The sequence below is a fragment of the Haliaeetus albicilla genome, chromosome 24, assembly GCF_947461875.1.
Source record: "Haliaeetus albicilla chromosome 24, bHalAlb1.1, whole genome shotgun sequence".
Lineage (NCBI taxonomy): Eukaryota > Metazoa > Chordata > Aves > Accipitriformes > Accipitridae > Haliaeetus > Haliaeetus albicilla.
Genome location: NC_091506.1, coordinates 2,337,133 through 2,357,198, shown reverse-complemented (window position 1 = coordinate 2,357,198; position 20,066 = coordinate 2,337,133). Strand labels below are relative to the sequence as shown.

The window sequence follows — 20,066 nt, the reverse complement described above, 5'->3', positions numbered from 1 at the left end:
CCATCATAGCTCCGAGTAAGACCAAGGCTCAACTCTCAACTCTCTGCTTTTCATGGGAGGTGTGTGCTGCCTTGGAGTTAAGCTGTGTCAGTGGAAACCAGACCCTTGTTACCGCCGTGAGGTAGCTGTATGACAGCCACCCTGGGAACACGAAGGGAAACGAGGGTGCCTGGTCCCCCGTGGGATCTGTCGGCAGGTCCGCCCAGTAGTTAGACACAGACCCTCCCAGTTGTAGAGTCCCAAGTGCTCCCTTGGAAATGAATAAATAGCAACTGGCTCTCCAGGCGAGGTCTGCTGTTCATAGCCATACAGAGTGCCGTGTAATGTCAGAGGTGCAGTTTGAAGCCCAGTTTGATTCTGTTGCTGCATGGTCTGAGCTTGCACAGCACCGCATTGTGCTGATGAAGCGCACCATAAGTTCGTGTTGGCTGCCCATTAGTCACAGGTGACAGGTACTTATCATTGCATAGGTGAGGGAGCTCTTCACATTTTCCCGGTCACTCTGCTGTCCTCTGTTCCAAACTCTACAGGTTTCTGAGAACCAGTAATTCTAGACAATATCTTTGATTAATGTTAAGCTAAGTTTCATGCTGTCTTGCTTCATATTTTGCGAAAAAGTCAGCAGTAAAAACACCCTCTGACACCTCTTGTCACTTTTCTGTCCATGCATGTGAATACATGTCGGACAGGCAGTGTGGAAGGTGTTTCACTCTTGGAAATATACGAAACTCCTTAAAAATAAAAGCAGACACTAATTTTCCAAACTGCATTTTATACCATCAGTGGACTGGTAATCCACACTGATGTCAGAGGAAAGGCACCGATTCCTGAATTGTACTTGGAAGCATGCAAGTAGTGTGCAGATTCCAGTAAACATAAATTGGGCTTAGCTGTTGCAATAATAACTTTCCATCTTTTCTTTGCCATGGACTACCTATCTGTCGCTGCTGAAATGCATTTCAGTGGAACATAGCAGTTTTCCTGCGTAGCCCCAAGGTGATGATGTGTGGTTTGGCCAATGTACTGGTATGTTCAGAAGTGTAAAAGTGACTAAAGCACGTTGCTGGCAGGCTTGGCCATGGAGTATGCAATTTTAGAGAATAAACTACTGTAATTTCTATTATGGACTTTATTTTTGATGATCTTTAAAACTGTGAAGTGGGCCAAACTCATCCCTAATGTCTGTGAACTGGGTGGAGGTTTGTTTTTCTTTGGAGTGTGAGAGAGACGTGACGGTTCCCTTGCAGAGCTGGAGCTGCGGCTCATCCAGTACTCACCTGAAAATGAACCTTCAGATTCTTTTTAACCCTATCTTATTTGTCATGCAATCACAGGCTGAAGACACGAGGATGCAGGAGATAATGAAGCTTGCACACGAGTTTTTACAGAACTTTTGTGCTGGGAACCAACAGAACCAGGCATTGCTGCACAAGCACATAAACCTGTTCCTTAACCCAGGGGTAAGAATAACCTCATGGCATGATTTATATTTTTTTTTCTAGCAAGAAAAGAGAATGGATTGTCCTTGGGGATTGCCTCTGGGCCTGTTCTGATGCAAGATTGGTTGAAGGGGTCACATTTTGTTTTCATTCTAAAGCCTCGAAAGTTGGCAAGATCTGTTTGCTTAGGACCATTTCAATGTAGAAAGTTCAAGAGGCTGAAGTAGACTGAAAAATAGGCTTAGATACGAGCCATTGTGTTGAAAGATCAGGTCCTCAAAAATGTTCTTTTCAGTCCTGCACCCTGCAGGAGTGCTGACTTTATCCTGACCTCTGTGTGGGTTTGGTGGTTTGTTTATTTTCTAATTTCTTTCTTTCTTTCACCCCCCCCATTAGATTCTGGAAGCAGTAACAATGCAGCACATTTTCATGAACAACTTCCAGCTTTGCAGTGAGATTAATGAACGCGTTGTTCAACACTTTGTCCACTGTATCGAAACGCATGGCAGAAATGTTCAGTACATAAAGTTCCTGCAGACAATTGTCAAGGCGGAAGGAAAATTCATTAAGAAATGCCAAGATATGGTAATGGCTGAGGTGAGAGCTGCAGAGATTTGCAAGGTCTGAACAGAAGTTTTCACATACCATTTGGTGAAAATGACAAATTGATCCTCTCGCTTCTGGGACTGCCAAGAAGCTGACAGTTAGCTCTCACAATGCAAAAAGAGCATACAGCTACCAGAAAGCACAGGCTTTTTTGTGACCAAAAGCTTTCTGAGCTCTTTACTTGTAGGTATAACGAGTGGTCGGTTACTAATGATACTTACAAGTTACTTTTCAGGCTTCTACACAGCAGCATATAAGTGGGCTTGTGAAGCAAGGGCGCCTTTCTCTAGCAAAATTGGCTAGAAGAGAAATAGTTTAATTTCAAGACCTACATATCGAGCTGTTTAAGTGCTGAAGGGGGAAAAGTCTGAGGGTCTTCCGAAATTTAGGTGTGTAGGTAACTGGGAAATTGGGGTGTCAGGATAGAAGGGAGAGGTGAAGAGAAGGGTACATAAATCTCTAAGTTGGATATTGGATGTGATCTGTCTGACAGTGTATTTGCATGTCTGATGGGATTTTTACTGGCCTCCTCAGCAGGGGGAGCCCAAGGATCAGATTTGTTAAGCTCCAGCTTTTGTGTATCAGTCTTACTAGAACGTCTGCCATATTTTGTCATTTAGTTCAAAAATGGTTTTGTGAGCTTCTCAGCATGGAGTTGAGTTTGCAAGATGCTCAGCAATCAGTTTCCACGGGGCTCGGTAGCTGCTGAGAAAAGGGGTTTGCCTTGGGGGTTGCTTTCTGTGTTTTATTTGGCTGTTTGCCACAAACCCTGCGGCAGGACAGCCCCAGATCCCTCCAGCTGCGTGCTCAGAAGCGTCCAGCCTGGAGCAGGTCTCGGATTGCTCGTTCTCCTTCCCTTCGTGGAGTTACAGGAGGTCTGAACTGCTCTGAAAATGTGGCCGCCCGGGTCTCAAATATGAAGCTGGTAGAAATCTCCAATGTGTGACTTAACGTGTCACTCGCTAGCCTTGGAAAATTGATGATGTTTGTTCAGAAGGGTGGAATTACTGAGCCCTGCAGTCCTCCCATCCGGCGTGCCCCTGGGGCGTTTCTCTGACCAAAATGGTATGTCTACAGCTAGCTGTATTAAAAAGTCAGCTGAGGCAATGTATGTGAAATAAAAAAGCACAGTGGAAAGTCACAAGCTTCTTGGCACAACTTCTGTCTAAGCAGTCAGTTGGACTGACTTTGAAGTTCTTCAGCAGTTCAGAAGTAAATTCTTTAAGACAAAATGTCATACTCAAGCCCTCTGTCCCATGAAGGCAGCACAAGAGGAATGCCCAGCTGACTTGGTGGGCTGCACTCCTTTTAAGTGTCTAAAGAATAGCTAATCGGGATTTGCACTGTAACAGTCAGCCCACAGATTAGGGGAGGATGCTGCAGGGAGATGTGCGGGCTTTGATCTGCTGATGGAATATTTTTCTTTCTCGGTAGCTGGTGAATGCGGGAGAAGACGTCCTAGTCTTTTACAATGACAGAGCCTCCTTCCAGACTTTGGTGCAAATGATGAGATCAGAGAGGGATCGGATGGATGAAAACAGCCCACTGATGTACCACATCCACTTAGTAGAACTGCTTGCTGTGTGCACAGAAGGCAAAAATGTCTACACAGAAATAAAATGCAACTCCCTTCTTCCTTTGGATGACATTGTTAGGGTAGTAACCCACGAGGATTGCATACCTGAGGTGAGGGCTGTTTGGAGGCACTGGCCTATGTGTATTTGAAATGTGCTGACTTTGGGTGAGAGAGATTTGATATTGCTGAGTCTGGTCTGGGAAGGGTGGTGGTGCAGGTGGACAGTAAGCTGTGAGCTGGGAAACTGGACTCCTTGCCTGGTTCTGCTATCGACAACCCCAGTGCATTTGGATAGCTAAGTTAAATCCTTTTATGCTTGTTTCCTTGCTCTTAAAATGGGGATGTGATGCTGTACTTGCTTGTTTTATAGGGTTCTTGAGGCAGAGGGGTTTATGGAGTATGCTGCTAACCTTGAACAGATGGTTCTGCAGAACTGGAAATGATTGTTATGCTGACGTTTTGTCTACAGTAATCCTGGTGTTTTTTATTGGATGACGTCTTGCTATTCGTGGCATTAAATTTCACCAGTGCTTAAATAAAATGAAGAAGTAGAATTACAAATGAATTATATAGCAGTTTCAAGGTGACATTATATTCATTCATAATACCATTCAGGTTTTTATTTTTTTAATGGTAATTTTTTTCTCTACTTTTAGGTCAAAATTGCATACATCAACTTCTTGAATCACTGCTATGTGGACACAGAAGTAGAAATGAAAGAGATTTACACCAGTAATCATATGTGGAAGCTATTTGAGAACTTCCTGGTTGACATCTGTCGGGTAATGGTTTCTGCATCTAGGAACTGAATTAAAAAAGCTTAAATGAACCTATTTAGTGTAGAGCAGTAAGAATAAGACATAACAGTGCATCAAGGCAGTAAGTACCCTGAATACTGAGTTCCTTCAGATTTATATGTGCCTTCTTTTCCTTATGCCTGTGGATTTCATTAGTCATATTCCATGGAACAGATTAATATTTTTCCTTTTAAAAAGAAAAAAAAAAACCCACCCCAAAAAAACTCAGAAAAGCCCCACACCCTGCTCTTTTGTTTAATGCCTTTTTCTGTTCTGCCACCTGGCTTGCTCATTTTGGCCAGGATAGCGAACTCCTTCCCGAGCAATAGTCAACGATTTTTGGCAGGTCAGGACAAATTTTTTCCAAGCTTGGCATTTGTTTGGCCATATGGCTTTTTGCCTGGGATTCCAAGTATTTCCCCATACGAAAGCATTACACCTCAGTCCTCCCTATCCTACTACTTTCTTTCCTCTAAGGCACTGTGGGTTTTTTTCCCTTCCCTCCTAAACATGCTATATGCCAACACATTAAAACAGTAATGGTGTTGGGCTTCTGCTTTTGTGTGTGTTGGAAATCCAGAGAGCCAAGTGTCATAAATATCATTGTGGCAGGGAATTGCTGTGACTAGAATGGTGAGAAATAAAGAATTCCAGTCTGTAACTCTTACTAATCTACCTTGGTTGAGCTGCTTCTGACCTAAGGATGAATTGTCTTGCAGGCTTGTAACAACACCAGCGACAGAAAGCATGCTGACTCCATATTGGAGAAGTACGTTACAGAAATAGTGATGAGTATAGTCACCACTTTCTTCAGTTCCCCATTCTCTGATCAGAGCACTACTTTGCAGGTAGGAAAACGTACAGAGACAGAAAGGTAAAAATATGCTGCCAATGCAATTATGTTCATTCCACTTTGGTTCCATTTACCAGTTCAAAAGAAACGTGTGTTTGTAAGGGGGGAGCAGATAGGTATTCTTTGTGACCAGGATGTTTCTTTTGCTGCAGAAGCGGAAAGATTTATAGATCAGATTACAAATGTTTTTCTAGAGAGGCTGAAATGTCACACTACTTCGTTTGTAGATTCAACACTCTACTACCCCTGAGATCACACAGGTCTCTTGGACAGAGTTTCTATATATCATTACCAGGTTTTGGGTGAGAAAATCACACTGCAAGTAGGGGAGTGAAGGATTTTTTTGTATGTTTTGTATTGCAGTTGCATCTAAGGGCTCTGGTTGTCCTCTTTGCGGCCTTAGATCAGAGTACAGTTGAACAAGATGATGTGGGCAGGTATAGTAGAGCAACAAGCAATTTTGCTCAGCGGTAGTTTGGCATGCCAGCTCTCTAGCAGTAGTAAAGCAGTAGAACAGCAGCAAGGAGTTCTCCAGAGAGCCATGAAGAAAGAAGATAAAGTTTGGTGGCAAACTTTCCAGACAGGAGGAGAGGGTGTTGCATTACAGAGGGTGCAAAGGTGATTGTTTAAAGAAAGCATGTTTTTATAGGAAGATTCTAATTTCCTTTAAAAACAAAAAATTTCCAAAAGCTCTAGTGTGTTTCATAAGGCTGAGTAATTTTTTTTCTTCTTGTTCAAAAGTTAGGGAAATGTGGAGAAGCTTGGAACATTTGTGAAGTGACGGAAGGTAGAGATTTCCACCACAGAAAAGCAGTGTCAGGACATTGCCCTAATATTTGTATTGCAGCACAAAGATAACATCATTCTTTTATTCATAAAAAACTTCTTGGGAGGAGTGTGGGTGGAGTGGTCAGGTGCCTGGCAGGTCTGTCAGAAGTTTGAGTATGGTAGTTGTTGAAACTTGATGCAACCTCATCGTGCCAAAGGCAGTTGTTCGGAGTGCAAACTCCAGGTTTGTAATTGAATGCAACTAGCAGCAAGTTAGGAGGCATCTGGTTCCCAAAAGTGGCCATAAAGGGCATCTGGCAATTTGATGTCAGTCCCTCGTCAGAGAATCTGTGCTAAACCTTTGGATCATGGTGCAGTGCCTGGGTGACTGCAGTGCTCCAGGGAAGTGTACATAAAACTGCTGCATGACTGTGCATCAGGTAAAGACTTCTTTCTGCTTAGTATAAGCAATAATGTTCCTGCTTTTGCCTTCCTGACTACCTGTATCTCTGCGCTCCTTGAGTCAGGACGTGTACTCAACCCGTGTCTGGATGACCAGTGGCCAGACTGATCTACCAACTGTTTAGCATTCAACGCAGCTCTGCTTCTCATAGACAGCCCTCCTTGTTCAGACAAGGAGATAGTCACACTGAAAGCAACAGAGCTGTGTTTGAGATTGGCTCAAATACTCTTAAGCTGCCAAACTGCGGGCATTGCCTCTGAGGGCACACAGAGCTGCAACAGCTGTGTTTGGGCTTAGCAGCTTTATTAGGGTTGTGTCTTAACTCAAGCAAGTCTGAGCAGTCCAGCAGTTGATTTGCGCCTCATGTGACTAAGATGTCAGCCGCTATTGCAGTATCAGCCTCCATGCTAGTTTGTCAAAACTTCATCAAAAGAAATGAGGCAGAGATCAAGTTAGCCTTGTCTCCCGGGGCGCTGCCCTTCTCTCTTCCCTCTGTACGGTATACCTTGGCTCTCATGCTTTTAATTGTCATCTCTGAGTGTACAGCATTTGAATACACTTCCTTACCATCATATTTTAGCCATCTGTTAATTTTATGTCAGCAGTTTTTCTTTAGTTTCTCAATCTCTCCCTCTGTCTAGCAGGATGAAGTAACTTAGTTCACCTCTCTTTTACCATCTCAGTTGATAGCTCTGCCTTATCCTAGATTGATCTTTCCTCTACATCTCTAAGTTAAAAGCTCCGTTTCTCTCCCTTTTTCTGCCTGTCAAGACTCTTGCCCATAACCAGGGACTTTCCCGTCTGAGGACTACAGTCCGCTGGACCACCTAGCTGGCGTACATCACTCCTCCGGGGGGGATTTTTCCCTCCCGTCTGAGATGCTGCAGGGCAGCCTGCAGCCACTGCTACCTGACCTGGTGCCGCTGTCTCCACAGGCAAGTGACAGCTGCCACTCTCCTTTGCGTTGCCTTTGGATTCAGTCACTCCCCGTCCTTTCTGCTGCACCTTGTCATCTTGTTTCTTCCCATGCGAGCCTCTTCTTGTCTCATGCCCTTTCATGTTATGGCTTGTTCGACTTCAATTGTACCTCCTTTGAGTCAGGACCAGCCTTGCTTGTTCAAGGAACACCTTGTGCATCTGTCGTGCAGTTCAAATAATATAAAATTAGGAGAACATAAATATGTCTTTTCAAAGAACAGCTTTCCAAAACTTTTCCTCTTTTACAAGTGCTATTTAGCCTGTCTGCCTCCTAAGGGTGTTGCTGCCCAAGGTTTTCCTTCACAAGTGTAGTTGGAGGCATGTGGAACATGGAGTAGATTTCTTATTTGATTTATTGACCTAGTTTAAGCAAATGAAATGTCTTTGAAGCTTTTTAAGACCAAAAAGTCTTTAAACATGAACTTAAAGGAGTATGTGGGTGCCTTAAATCCAAATGTGCAGGTATTTTCAGTGCCCTTGGAGGATACTACTGTCTGCCATGGTTTTGGTGTTTGGCTTATTTCTAGAAAGGATAATAGGGATTTGCCTTTTAGTAATTTTTGGGTTTTGAATTTTGATTCTCCTTTTGTATCTCATAATGCGTTTCATAATGGTGTTACTTGATGAATTGATCTAATAGATTTAATTATGTTAAAGAATTTGGCTTTTTCATCTAACTCCACTTTTTTCTTACAAACAGGCATTAATCTTGACCAGAATAAAAGAGGTATTTTTTTCACTGGTTCCTAAGTCTTGTGGGCTTTGCACTGTGGTGTAGTTCACTTAGCTGATAGAAACATTACATAGCTAGTAGGCACAGGGACACAGGGTATTCCCTCTCAGTGTAGGTTCAGTTGAAATATTTAAAATACTTTTTACAGGTAAAATGAAGGAATTGTTCTACTAAGTAATTACTGTACAAAACCAAACAGAGTTTTGGTCACTGTTGTTGGGATGTTGCAAAGATGAAAGAACAGAGCTCATGTGCATGTGTGTGTTGGAATAGCTCACCTATCTATCTGTAGTGGAAGATCACCTTGTGAAATACAGGGCTGAAAACCACGCCTTAATTTTGGCCAATCCGTGGCTGTAGTGTTTACCACTAACTATTACCTGTGTTCGAAATAACAAACACACAGCTGGTTTCTTCAGTAAATTAGATACCAGCTAATAATACTTGAAATGATGAGTTTTCAACTTTGGAGCTGTGCTGTCATTGAGCCAAGAGCAAAGTCCCATTTACCTGTGGACTCTTGAGTCAGCTACTGGTCAACGCTAAAAGAAGAATCTCTGTATGCCAGGTTTGCTGATAACTCTGATTAAACAGATGAAGGTGACTGCTTATTTCCTTTGCTTAGTCAACTTCAATTACTGAGGCTTTATGCTTTAGAAGCTATCTGTTTAATATTTCCCTTCCAGCATTCATTCCCACCCTTTCCATTCAGTTGTTGATGGTGTGGTAGATATGCTGTCTACAACATGAAATTGCCTAACAAGTGGATGCAGACCAGTTAGAAATGACTGGTGTGCAGAGAGTCATGGCTGAAGCTGGTAACCAGTATTACCTCAAGGTGATGTTCGTACATTTCAATACGGTGGGATGAGTTTGATTTTTCTCTTCTTTAACCTTGTGTTGTAGACTCGCCAGCCTGTGTTTGTACAGTTGCTGCAAGGCGTGTTCAGAGTGTACCATTGCAACTGGTTAATGCCAAGCCAAAAGGCTTCAGTGGAAAGCTGCATTCGGGTCCTCTCAGATGTAGGTAAGAGATGGATGTAATCAGAACTAATTGCTGCAAACATGGTCATCCAGTATTTGCTGCTTACATGTCATCCCTCCAAAAAGAAAGTGCAGTTTACTTCCCACAGGTGCCACTTGCAGATAACTCGGAGCCAAGGCATGGTACAAAGCCAGAGTTATGTTGATATATTGTCATGGTTGAGCAATAGGTGTTGTCACTGTAACCTGAAGTGCTTTCTCTGTTTAACCTCAAAACTCTCTGCAGTCCTGTTGATCTGCAGCAGGGAAAGAATTTTGTGCCACTCCTCCCAGTAGCTTGCTCCACTTTTAGTAGCAAGAAGAGTGATTTGTACTGGATATTGAGGCCAAATTCTGTTGGATAGGTGTACATGTGTGTTAGCAGGAGTTTAGGAGTGTGTGTGTGTAAGGACAGATTCCTACTCCCACACTTTGAAGACAGTAAACAGCTCTGAGGTGTGAAAGCCTTTAAACATAATGCAGCACAGAGGTCTGACCCGTTACGCAGGGACCAAGTATTGCATTGTTTAAAAAGCACACGAAGGAGATTGTAGAAGGAATTGCAAGTAGAGGTTGTCTTTTCTTGCATTGATTGTAATATATGGGCTGAAGGAGTCAATTCTTACTAACTTTTGCTTGTTGCAGCGAAAAGCCGAGCAATTGCAATTCCTGTAGACTTGGACAGTCAGGTCAACAATCTCTTCCTGAAATCTCATAACATTGTACAGAAGACTGCAATGAACTGGCGAATGACTGCAAGGAATGCTGCCCGCAGAGATTCGGTGCTCGCTGCCTCCAGGGATTATCGAAACATAATTGAAAGATTACAGGTGACTTCACAGTACCCCTTCCTCCGTTGATAAGCACTTACTTGCATGCCTACACAAAAGGAGTAATTTAGTAAGTACAAAGACATTTGGGAATTAACTAGTCCAAATGCCACATGGAAATCAAGTTGGCTGATGCTGAATATAATAATACTGTAACACTGTATAAAAAATCAAATGTAAACCATTGTATCGGGACAGGTAATTGAATGTGCACAGCTAATGGGTATAGAAGTACTCATCCTAGGAGGTGTTGATACTTGAAGCTAGTGGTACTTGAAGTATTCTTGTTCCACCATTAGTAATATTTTCTTTAGTAAGACAGGACTTTTTCATCATCACAGCCTTCCAAACTCCTCCAGTGCTTTGCTCCTTGTGCACCAAAACTCTCAGACAATGAAAGGTGCCACAGCCCTGCCTGGAAACCACTGCAGAGCTTGAAATAAATAGATGTATCCGTTCCTTGTGAACCAGTTGCAGCCACAGTCATTCCCTGAAACGACGTGTGTGCCTTCCCATACTGCTTTTGCTAAAAAGACTATTTAAACATTGTGCTTCATGTTAGAAATAGGGACTGATGTGTTATAGCTGTATGCTATGTTCAGATCTGTAGGCAGTTCAATAAGGCCTATTTTTTATACCATATGAAATTCATCATCTTGAATGATGCCTTTATCCTTTGAAGATTCATCCTCCGGTCAAAAGCTTTTTCTGGCAAACAGTTCTAGCTAACTTTATGTAAACTTCTATTACGTAATGTAAAAACACAGCCCAACCCAGTCTCATTGAAATAGCTTCTCCCTCTTCCTCCAGTCCTGTCTATTTGTCCATTTCAATTGGATTAAACTTTGTCTCTGGCTTCACAGGTATCTCAGTATTTTCTGCTTGTTTAAGTATTAGGATAAACGTGGCTTCATTTTTAAGGTAGCTACAGCTTTCCAAACATGGAGGACAAGCCGCATAACTATTTTTTTTTTTTGCAAAATTTTTCAGTAGTACTTTTGTCAGTTCGTGTAAGCATAAATAGCCTGATCATTATCACAAAGTTTCAGTGCAGCTATGAATCTGCATTTTTCTCTTTCTCCTATATCAACAAGAACACCTACAAACATGGGCAGGGTAGGGAAACTAAGTAATCTGGGGGACTGCTGGAAATCAGGTCTCCCTTTTTTTAGGACACCTATTAATCAATAAAACTGAAAGTCTTATCTGACCAAACTCTGAGGTCTTTAATCTAGTTTATCCGGTCAGGACAGACCTAACTGTCCTGTCCCTCTTTTGTGGTTTGTAAAATTAATTTGCATATAAATATAGATTTATTTAATGTTTAAAGTCTTGATATGGTTATATTCTAGGACATAGTATCAGCTTTAGAGGATCGCCTACGTCCTCTTGTCCAGGCAGAGTTGTCAGTACTAGTAGATGTGCTTCACAGGCCTGAACTGCTCTTCCCAGAGAACACGGATGCAAGGAGGAAATGTGAAAGCGGAGGTTTCATTTGCAAGTAAGTTGTCTTGAAGTCTGTTGTTGGGAGGGGGTTTGTTACATTTTGCTTTTTCCCAGTTTTCCCATGCCTTATGGAACAGTGCCCTCTTGCCCAGCTTGGTAAATACTTGATATACTTTGCAATACTTGTAAAGGACAGTATTTTGTGGGATAGTAAATGCAATTTGTCCTTGGACGGGGAAAATAAAATGCTCTTGGGGATGGGGAAAGACTGCTTGATATGCTCTCAGAGCTAATGCTTAAAAATTTCTCTATTTGCTGCAGGATACAAGTGTCATGAACAGTAGTATAAATGAGTAAAAAATTTTGAGCTGATCCCTGTTATTTGATACCCGCCCTCAACCCTAGTAATGTTTGTAAGGTACTTGATCTTGTAGCACTTACTGCTGGGCAAGTATGTCAGAATCCATTCTTATCATGTGCATCACCTAACACAGGTGCTTGCCTACATTTAGAGGGAAGGAAAAGGAAAGGTTACAAGGTCATTTAGAGGGCAATTCAGAGCAGAATCCAGCTTCTCAGATCACCTCCTGGAGGGGTGGATTATATACAGAGTTTATGGAAACTAGGTACCTGAGTAAGTGACAAATGCTGGGTAGGATGGATTTCCAATTGCACTGTCCAGGACTCTTGATACGGTTTTCAACAAAGTAGTATGTGGAATAGTTTTCTATAAGTGCTTGTTCTGGAGGACCATCAGGTCCTAAATCCCACTGCCCCTTCCCCTGATTCCTTTCTGCCTGTAGTCGGAGGGGTTTATCTGGCTGTCCTCCTGCGGGGGGGATGCAGTTTCCTTCACAGCTTCACCGAAGCCCATGGTAGCTGGTTAAATGTTGCTCCTGAGAGAATGTTCCCAAGATGCTTGTATAATGGTATGATAATAAAACCTGTTTGTGGCTTAAGCCAATTAAGTAAGATAGGCACATATATCTTACCCCATTTTTACAATATTAGTACTAAAACAAGCTGTGATTGATTGGTTATTTTCAGGTTAATAAAGCATACTAAACAGCTGCTAGAGGAGAACGAGGAGAAACTATGTATTAAAGTATTACAGACGCTCAGGGAAATGATGACCAAAGATAGAGGCTATGGAGAAAAGGTAACGTAATTTACAGTTCATCATTCTGTGTTAAACACTGTCTTTATTATTCAGTAAAGGAAAATAAAATTCTCGCTCTTTCAAGTTGTGTTTTGTATATGTAAGCACTTCTGTACTGGATCAGGAACAAAACATTTTTAGTCAACTAATAACTTCAAATATAATTTGAAAGGTAAGCTTGTTTCTGTTGCTTTTCTACTTTAGACTTGCAAGTTTAAATCTAATTCCTGCAGTTGCTGGCACTGTGAAAATATCTAATTTCGTTACCTTTTTATGAAGGATATAACCTCTTTACCTGCTTTCTGGGTCTAGGTGACTCTTCATCACGTAACCTTGCAACAAGAGGATATCTGTAGTTTAATTTTAATTTATATACATTTGAGTCATCATCTTGTTGTGAAATATAGACGGAAACTGTCTGTATACCCTCCCATGGTTTTTTTTTTTCTTTCCTTTTCCTGCATAAACTCCTTTGTCTTGTTGAGAAGTACGTTTCTCTGTAGGTACAGACCTATTTTCTGTTTGCATCAGAAGAGTGTGTATATGCCCATATGTTTGTGTACCTAGACATTCCTACTGTCAATCTCAAAATCCTAGTCTAAATTATCTTGTGCATTTCTAAACAACCTAGGTTATTGCCGTGCCACACAGTAGGTGTACAGAGCAGTATACCCTCCCAGTGAACGTGCTCGTGACCAACCGAGAACTGGCAGCGGGGACTGGGGAAGCAGAGGTGCAGAAGGATGCTAGCTGCAGCTGCGAGTCTGTGCCCAGCAGCAGATGGTGTCTCATGTCCAATTCTCGCTTGCAGCAGGATTTAAAGTTGTTGCTTAGTGCTAGATTCACAGCACAAAAAGGCAAGAGCTTTAGAGGTCAGACAGTTTTATAATAGTAGTAATTGTTTATAGCTGCAGCCGCAAGGGAGGGAGATGCTCCAAAGGCAGAGAAACCTGCAGCATTGCTGGCTGCCTGGCCAGCTGGGATGTCGCACACAACCTCTGCTTTGGCTAGCCTCGCTGGAAATGAGGATGCAGGAGCAGAACATCATGCTCTGTTGCCAGTCCAGCCCGAGGCAGGTGCGGGCACGCCAGAGCGCAGGGACCTGGAGCGGGGAGAGCAAATAAAGCGAGGAGGCTTGCACGCATGTGGGTGTGCACGTGCGCGCGTGTGGGCTGTTACCCGAGCACACCCAGCCGAGTACACAGCAGCGCCGTGAGTGAGCAGGAGACTCCTCGGAAAATGCCCAAAGGGTAGGGATGGCCCGTGCTGTGCTCCTGCCGTGTCAGGGAACGTTCTTCCCACGTGTTGCCACTACCTCTGGGCTGCCAGAGGTCTAGCCCGCATCCTGCCTCCTGCTGCTGCTTTGCTCTAGACTTGCAGTCCTACCTAGGTTTTTTGTTTGTTTTTTTTTTTTCTTTTTTACTTTGCAGTAGCCATATTTTTTAATAAACTCATCAGCTTTGGGGGCATGCCCTAACCAGCTGCAAGAAAGAAGCATGTATATGTGAGATAAGAAGGGGAGCAGGGTAGGTAGGAAAGGGCAGCCACTGCAGCGTTCAACTTAACTTTCAGCACGTTGTCCTTTTCTGCTGAAGTGGCAGATCGTGTGCTGGGTCGTAACAGCACAAGATGAAGCCCTGTGGAGACCTGTCCTCTCCTCAAGGTCCCTTTGATAAGACATCTGCGATAGAGTACAAGTCTGATCTGGAAGGGGACTGGTTGTAGCCTGCAGAAGTGTTAGTCTGGTCCTGCGAAAGGGCGTTGGGCTAGGTGATCCTCTTCAACCACTGCAGGGTGCTGGTATTTCTTGTTGCCCAACTCTGGGGATGTAAAAGATTAAGCGTAACCATGGATTTAGTTTTACACTTTGTTAGCACGTTGGTGTGCTTTCTCCTGTTAAAAACAGCCAAGAGAGACTGTGCGGGGTCACCTTAAGCAATAGAAAGGCTGGATGATATATACTATATATACTGTACACCAACAAAACCCAAATGAGAGCTTTGAGGTTTTTTCTTTCAAATGCAATCTGCCACTCGGAGATTTTTCTAAATGGAAATTCATCTACAGGAGTTCCTTAGCCTTTATTTGGCATACTTGGGTGAAGCAGTATTTCTAGAAAATACAGTTAACTTGCACCATTCAGGCCATGGAAAACCCCACAAGATTCTAAAAATCTTCAAAGTGTAGAAAATACATTAATTTCTGAAACAGTAGATCAGTTACATAATGCCAGACAAGAATACGCTTGCCTGTGCAGTGGATTTCCGAATATGAAAAAGCAGCTGATTGCTTATAGATAGGCTGCTAGTAGTACAACAGCTTTTACTGTCTGGCCATGAGAAGTGCAATCATATTTATTCTCCCTTGTGACTCATATAACTGTATTTAGTCACCACTTAAAAGGCAATACCTTTTGTTTTTTTAAAAAAAAGGGAAAAAAAAACTTGTGCACCCATTCTCAATACGGGAGTCCCTACATACATAAAGGTGGCAAAACTTATTCTTGTGACCAGCATATTGATCACGCAAGCAATATTGCTTGTAGGTCAGATGGTCACAGAATTGACAGCAGTCACTTCAAAGTAGTGTTCAGCAGCAGAGCGCCATGGAAGTTTTGGCATAGCGTGTGATTTTGCTGCAATACCATGTGGTGCTAGCTGGAACAATCTGATTTTTAAAAAGATTGTACTCCTCCTCTCGCGCTTAATCTTCCAGCACAAATAATGAAAATGCCACACCCTCCTGGCCCGTGAGCTTGTCCCTTTTGTAGGTGGGAAACGTAATGAGAATGCGGTGTTGTCCGCTCCCAATAGCAAAGGCCTTCATTAAACAGCTGGGATTCCTCCGCAGCATGTAAAAACCGTGGTGAGAACACAGATGTACAGAAGCTTGTGGGAAGGCTTGAAGTTTTACATATTGCTAAAGACTCTTCATCTTGGCACGCACTCAGGTTCGCTCAGTGATGGGTAGCATACTGTGGTATATTTAATAGGCAGAAAACTTTACTACATTGACAGTGTAGGCTAGACCCAAGTTTTTTACTTTGCTGAAACATGTCATTCATAGATGTCTTCCTGGGTGCCTACCAGACAATTAGCCTCAGTTCTGCAGGACTTAGGTTTTAAAACTCCGTTTCTCCTCCCGAATTGGGAATCCAGCCTCTGCACTCCTGCTGCTGCTTACAGCTCACGCTGGTGAGGACTCGGATGCCCAAGGGTGAGGTTCTTGGATCTCAGTCAGCCACCCCGCGTGGTTTGTCACTTGGCACAGGAACAAAGCCAGGGCGCATCCTGCCTCCGAAGATCCCTGGTGCTGTGCTTCCAGCAGTGTCCGTTCCCTAACCCACCACATCCCGGTGCTTGCGAATGTTACTCATGCTCACAATGTTGAACTGCAGCATTAAAGTGTTAAATGATTTATAAGATCCTAACGTGAAATTTATTTGTAATTTCTCTTACTAATGCTTGCTTTCAATTCTTCCCCTTCTTTCTTTTCTGGCAGATTACCATTGAATTGGATAATGCTGAGGTTTTAATTTTATTTATTTTCTACAGTGTTGTTTCTATGGTGTTTGTTTTATGAGTAGCCCTGTGATCTGTCCTGTTGTCTCTTCAGCATTGAGCTTTCTGATTTGTATTCCTGTGTCAGTGAAGTAGTTGAGTTTTTTCAGTCTGCTGTGTGTCTACACTGGGAATAGTTACCATAACTAATTCCGTATGTCATTACTTCGAATATTAGTCCAAAAGCAGTTACAATTTCTGGCAGCCTACAGTCATTTGGTGCCATAGTAGATCCCACGAAGCTTAGGACCAGCCCTGAGCACCTTTGGAGGATCAGCAGCCGCAAGCACCATTAAAACGTCCGCATTTAGCACTCAGCCGCGATTACCGCGTCATCGGTGAGCAGGCTCTTTCGGCAAAACTAAATACTGAGGTTTAATGGCATTCACGCAAGCCGTCCCAGGGCACGGCGCAGCTGGGCGCCGGCGGCGCTGCGGAGGGCTGGGTCCTTCTGCAGAAACTACTGCCGGCTTTACCGAAAAAGGTGACAGTCGTGCAATTCATCAAAGCATCTCGCTGTCCTTCCTGTTGCTTCTTAGGCTTGGTACATAAAGCCACGTGAAACGTTTGGATGTGTTGTGAAAGCGGCGTGGTGTTAACCCTATGAAAATTACTGACTTCGGAAGCTATTTCTGTGTGAAAAGCTTCCTACCGTCAAAAACGTGCCTTCAGTTGGCAGTGCGACAGCCCAGGCTGTGTTTATGCTGCATGTAGCTGTTTTACGGGCGGAAAAGCCGTATTTGAGTGAGAACTTTCAGACTAACTGAAATTAAGCTTTCTAAGGACTTTTAAAAGCGGTGTGTCTGGTTCGGGCACCGGCACCCAGGGTGGAGGGAGGGAGCTGAGCTGTCTCTGCTGCTGCAACTTCCTCATCCAGCTCAAAAAAACCCACGTGTGGGCGCTAAATTTGAGATTCTTTTTGCATAAATGTATAATACTGAGAAAGTGATTGACTGGCACCTTATTTTACTGAAATACCAGGAAAAAAAGAAATATTTTCCTCTCTGCGCTTTGTTTCCTGCATTCTCTCCCAAGCCAAGCTTTTCTTTGGAACAAAATTCAACCGCTTAAAACGCTTAAAATGTTACTGCTCTTTATTCAGCAGAGTGGATAATGAAATATGCCATAAATTACTTTCTGTAGAACTTGTTAATTTTGACGTTGATCAGCTGAATTCACTGGATAAACTTCATTCTGAAAACCAAGTAATATTTGGGGACCTTGCCTGTTGAAATGCATTTGAAATGCAAACTGTTTGTCACAAAAGTAGACCGAAAAGTGTACGCATGGCCCAGGGCTGGGTTGGAGGGTCTTTTCTGTTCGGCAGGGCTTTTAGGGGAGGGAAGAAGCAGAATTCCTCACCAGAACAAACCAGAGCTGTGGCTTTTTTTTGGTTTAACCTAGCCTCTGGTTGGGATGCTCAGGCCCCTGCTGTGCTGCAGGTCGGTGCTGTCACCGTCATCCTGACGCGCACTGGGGTCCCCTCTCCGGGCTGGGGCAGGAGGTCCAGCCAGGGTCTGAGGTACCTTTCCTAAGAAAAAATTCACAAGTCTCTCCCATCATCAGTTTCAGCTTTAATGAAAAGCTCTTTATCAGAAAATCCTCATCTAGGGCTGCTTGGAGCATTCACCCTTCTGTTTGTCAGTGGAAATTTTCTCCTCTTAGTGTGCCCTTCCCCTTAATGTGCGCAGAAGATAGCTGACGGGTAGGGTGTATGCAGAGAGCGAGAGTCTGATTTTCGGTCTGAAGGACAGCGTTTTCACGTGGCACAAGTCCATTTACTGCACTGCTGTCGCCTCTGACCAGTGCTGTGCTAGTAAGAGACATCTCGGGTGCGTCTCCAAGCTTCACACCAAACTTCGGTATTACGTAGTTACAGAGGTGCTGTGATGTCTAACCTCTGGGGTATTTTCTCTTTCTCTTTTTTATAAACCAAGATTTTTTTTTTTTCCCCCCTCTTACCTGAGAAGTATGCACCAGCAGCGTGCTCTGATTTTGAGAAGTTAAGCTGTAGCACATGAATGTTTCTGTCAGGTGCTAGACCCCTTAGATTGTGTGGCGCTACGCCTTCGCAGAATAGCACATACATATATATATAAAATTTTATCTTGGAGAAACTTCAGACAGAAACTTGAATTGTTTAATTGCAAATTAAGTCATAATATGAAACTCTTTCCCCTTCAGTTTCTGGCTGTAATGTGCTGTCTTTGCCTGCAATAAATCAGCCAGAGCGTGCAGAGCAATTTAGGATTTGGTCTGGAGGCTGCAAAGGAGGAACTTTATTGCTCCTTGATGGAGCAAATGCATGCACAGAGCAGGTGTGTTTATAACCATCAGCAACGAGCACTGGCTGCTTATAGAAAGGGATTTGGATGGGGCTTGAAACACTGACAAGTCTCAAAGGAAGTCCCGGGGTTTCCTGAGGTTTTTTTTTTCCCCCTTGTCAGCCCTGGAAACTGTAATCATTTAGGGCAAAGAATACCAAAATCTCCATTATTAGTAAAATTATTAACTTCCTTTTCCGTCAAACTGTGCACAACTTAATTTTTCTGATGAGCTGAAATGCTCCTCATTCCCTTAGGGTAAAACTCTGTTGAAGTAACTGTCTCATGGCATGATTTCATAGTATGTATGTGATTGTATACATAGGTTGATTTATATATCTTAGTTGCTTACTGCAAGGTAATTTCAGCGAGCGGTGGGTCCGAATGATAAAAGATACTGAAAACACCGGGAGGTCCGTGCGTTCGTTACTGGAAGCCGTGATAGAAAATCGACGTTCCAGTCCCCCTTTAACGTTTTTGCAAGCGAAGAAAGGGAGTGCCCTTTTAAGTGGGTGAATACTGCTGGAATTCACCTCGATGGTAGGAAATCCCCCGCAGAACAGGAAGGATGGCGAGGGCTGCGACCTGAGCGCGAGGTCGGCAGCACCCTTGCGAACGCCCGGCTGAGTCCTTGGGGTTGCTGCTGGAGAAGGGCTGTGGAAGCGACGGGGGGGCTAGGACGCTCCAACGCCATCGGCCTCCTTCACCTGCCTTCCGCTGGGGATTTAGCTGGAATTCCCTTTTCGTTGGAAAGGAGGGACGGGAAGGAACTGCAGTTTTTCCGAAGAGAAGCGGTGTAGCGTGGTGTTTGTTTTCAACATCTCTTACTATAGTCTGAGGAGCATGACCTGGTCTGGCAGAAATATGGGGAGAGCATCTTTAAGCTCTTGTAGATGGGTTTTTTTGAACTCTGCAGCATCCGCTGTTGTGGCAGGATTTGTGTAAAAGGTTTTTCTTCTGGGGACAGAAATTAGGATGAGAGTCATCTTACAGTATTTCCAAAACATCCAGGTGCCTGTGAACTTGTAAAAGCGCACAGACCTTTGGGATAGGGGCTGTGTAAGACCGGTATTAAAATAAAGAGCAGAAAAAGTATCTTGAAGGATGGATGGAAAGCACAAGTTGTTTTGATAGAAAACCAAAACCATCGGAAGCTGTAAACCATTTTACACCTTATTTGCACCTCACTTGCAAGAGGGTTGTGTTGGTTTTCTCCTGACCTTGGGGAGTTTTGTGCTCAGAGCTCGTCTTTTGGTTTGCAGCGGGGCTCTTGTTTCTCTCCCAGAGCATCAGGCGGGCGTGAGGAGCTGAAGCGGTCTGACACGAGCTGAAGAGCTAAATATAAATAGCGTGGTCTTAACGTTGGCTCTGTGCAGGCGTCTCAAGTAATAAAGTAGAAACCTCCAAGGCAGGGCACTGGTGCGTTGTCTATAAAAGCCCTTGGGCTGAGCCTCCCTTGATCGGCTCTTTACTGGGCCGGAGCTGCTGGAATCCTGTTCTTGATGGAGCTG

The 20,066-nt window shown here is 43.4% G+C and overlaps 1 protein-coding gene across 12 annotated transcripts in view; it reads left to right on the top strand.

Moving 5' to 3' along the window:
* The window catches only part of ITPR1 (inositol 1,4,5-trisphosphate receptor type 1), a 186,213-nt gene that overhangs the window by 89,041 nt on the left and 77,106 nt on the right, over positions 1–20,066 (top strand). For 9 of the 12 annotated variants that reach the window (XM_069811782.1, XM_069811789.1, XM_069811785.1 and 6 more), the window contains 10 exons: positions 1,335–1,460; positions 1,836–2,036; positions 3,480–3,731; positions 4,278–4,403; positions 5,138–5,266; positions 9,120–9,240; positions 9,882–10,066; positions 11,419–11,567; positions 12,560–12,671; positions 16,173–16,199. In XM_069811782.1, the coding sequence (XP_069667883.1) occupies positions 1,335–1,460; positions 1,836–2,036; positions 3,480–3,731; positions 4,278–4,403; positions 5,138–5,266; positions 9,120–9,240; positions 9,882–10,066; positions 11,419–11,567; positions 12,560–12,671; positions 16,173–16,199 (1,428 nt within the window). The remainder of the gene's footprint in view (positions 1–1,334; positions 1,461–1,835; positions 2,037–3,479; positions 3,732–4,277; positions 4,404–5,137; positions 5,267–9,119; positions 9,241–9,881; positions 10,067–11,418; positions 11,568–12,559; positions 12,672–16,172; positions 16,200–20,066) is intronic. The other 3 variants (XM_069811791.1, XM_069811790.1, XM_069811788.1) reach the window with 1 other exon arrangement.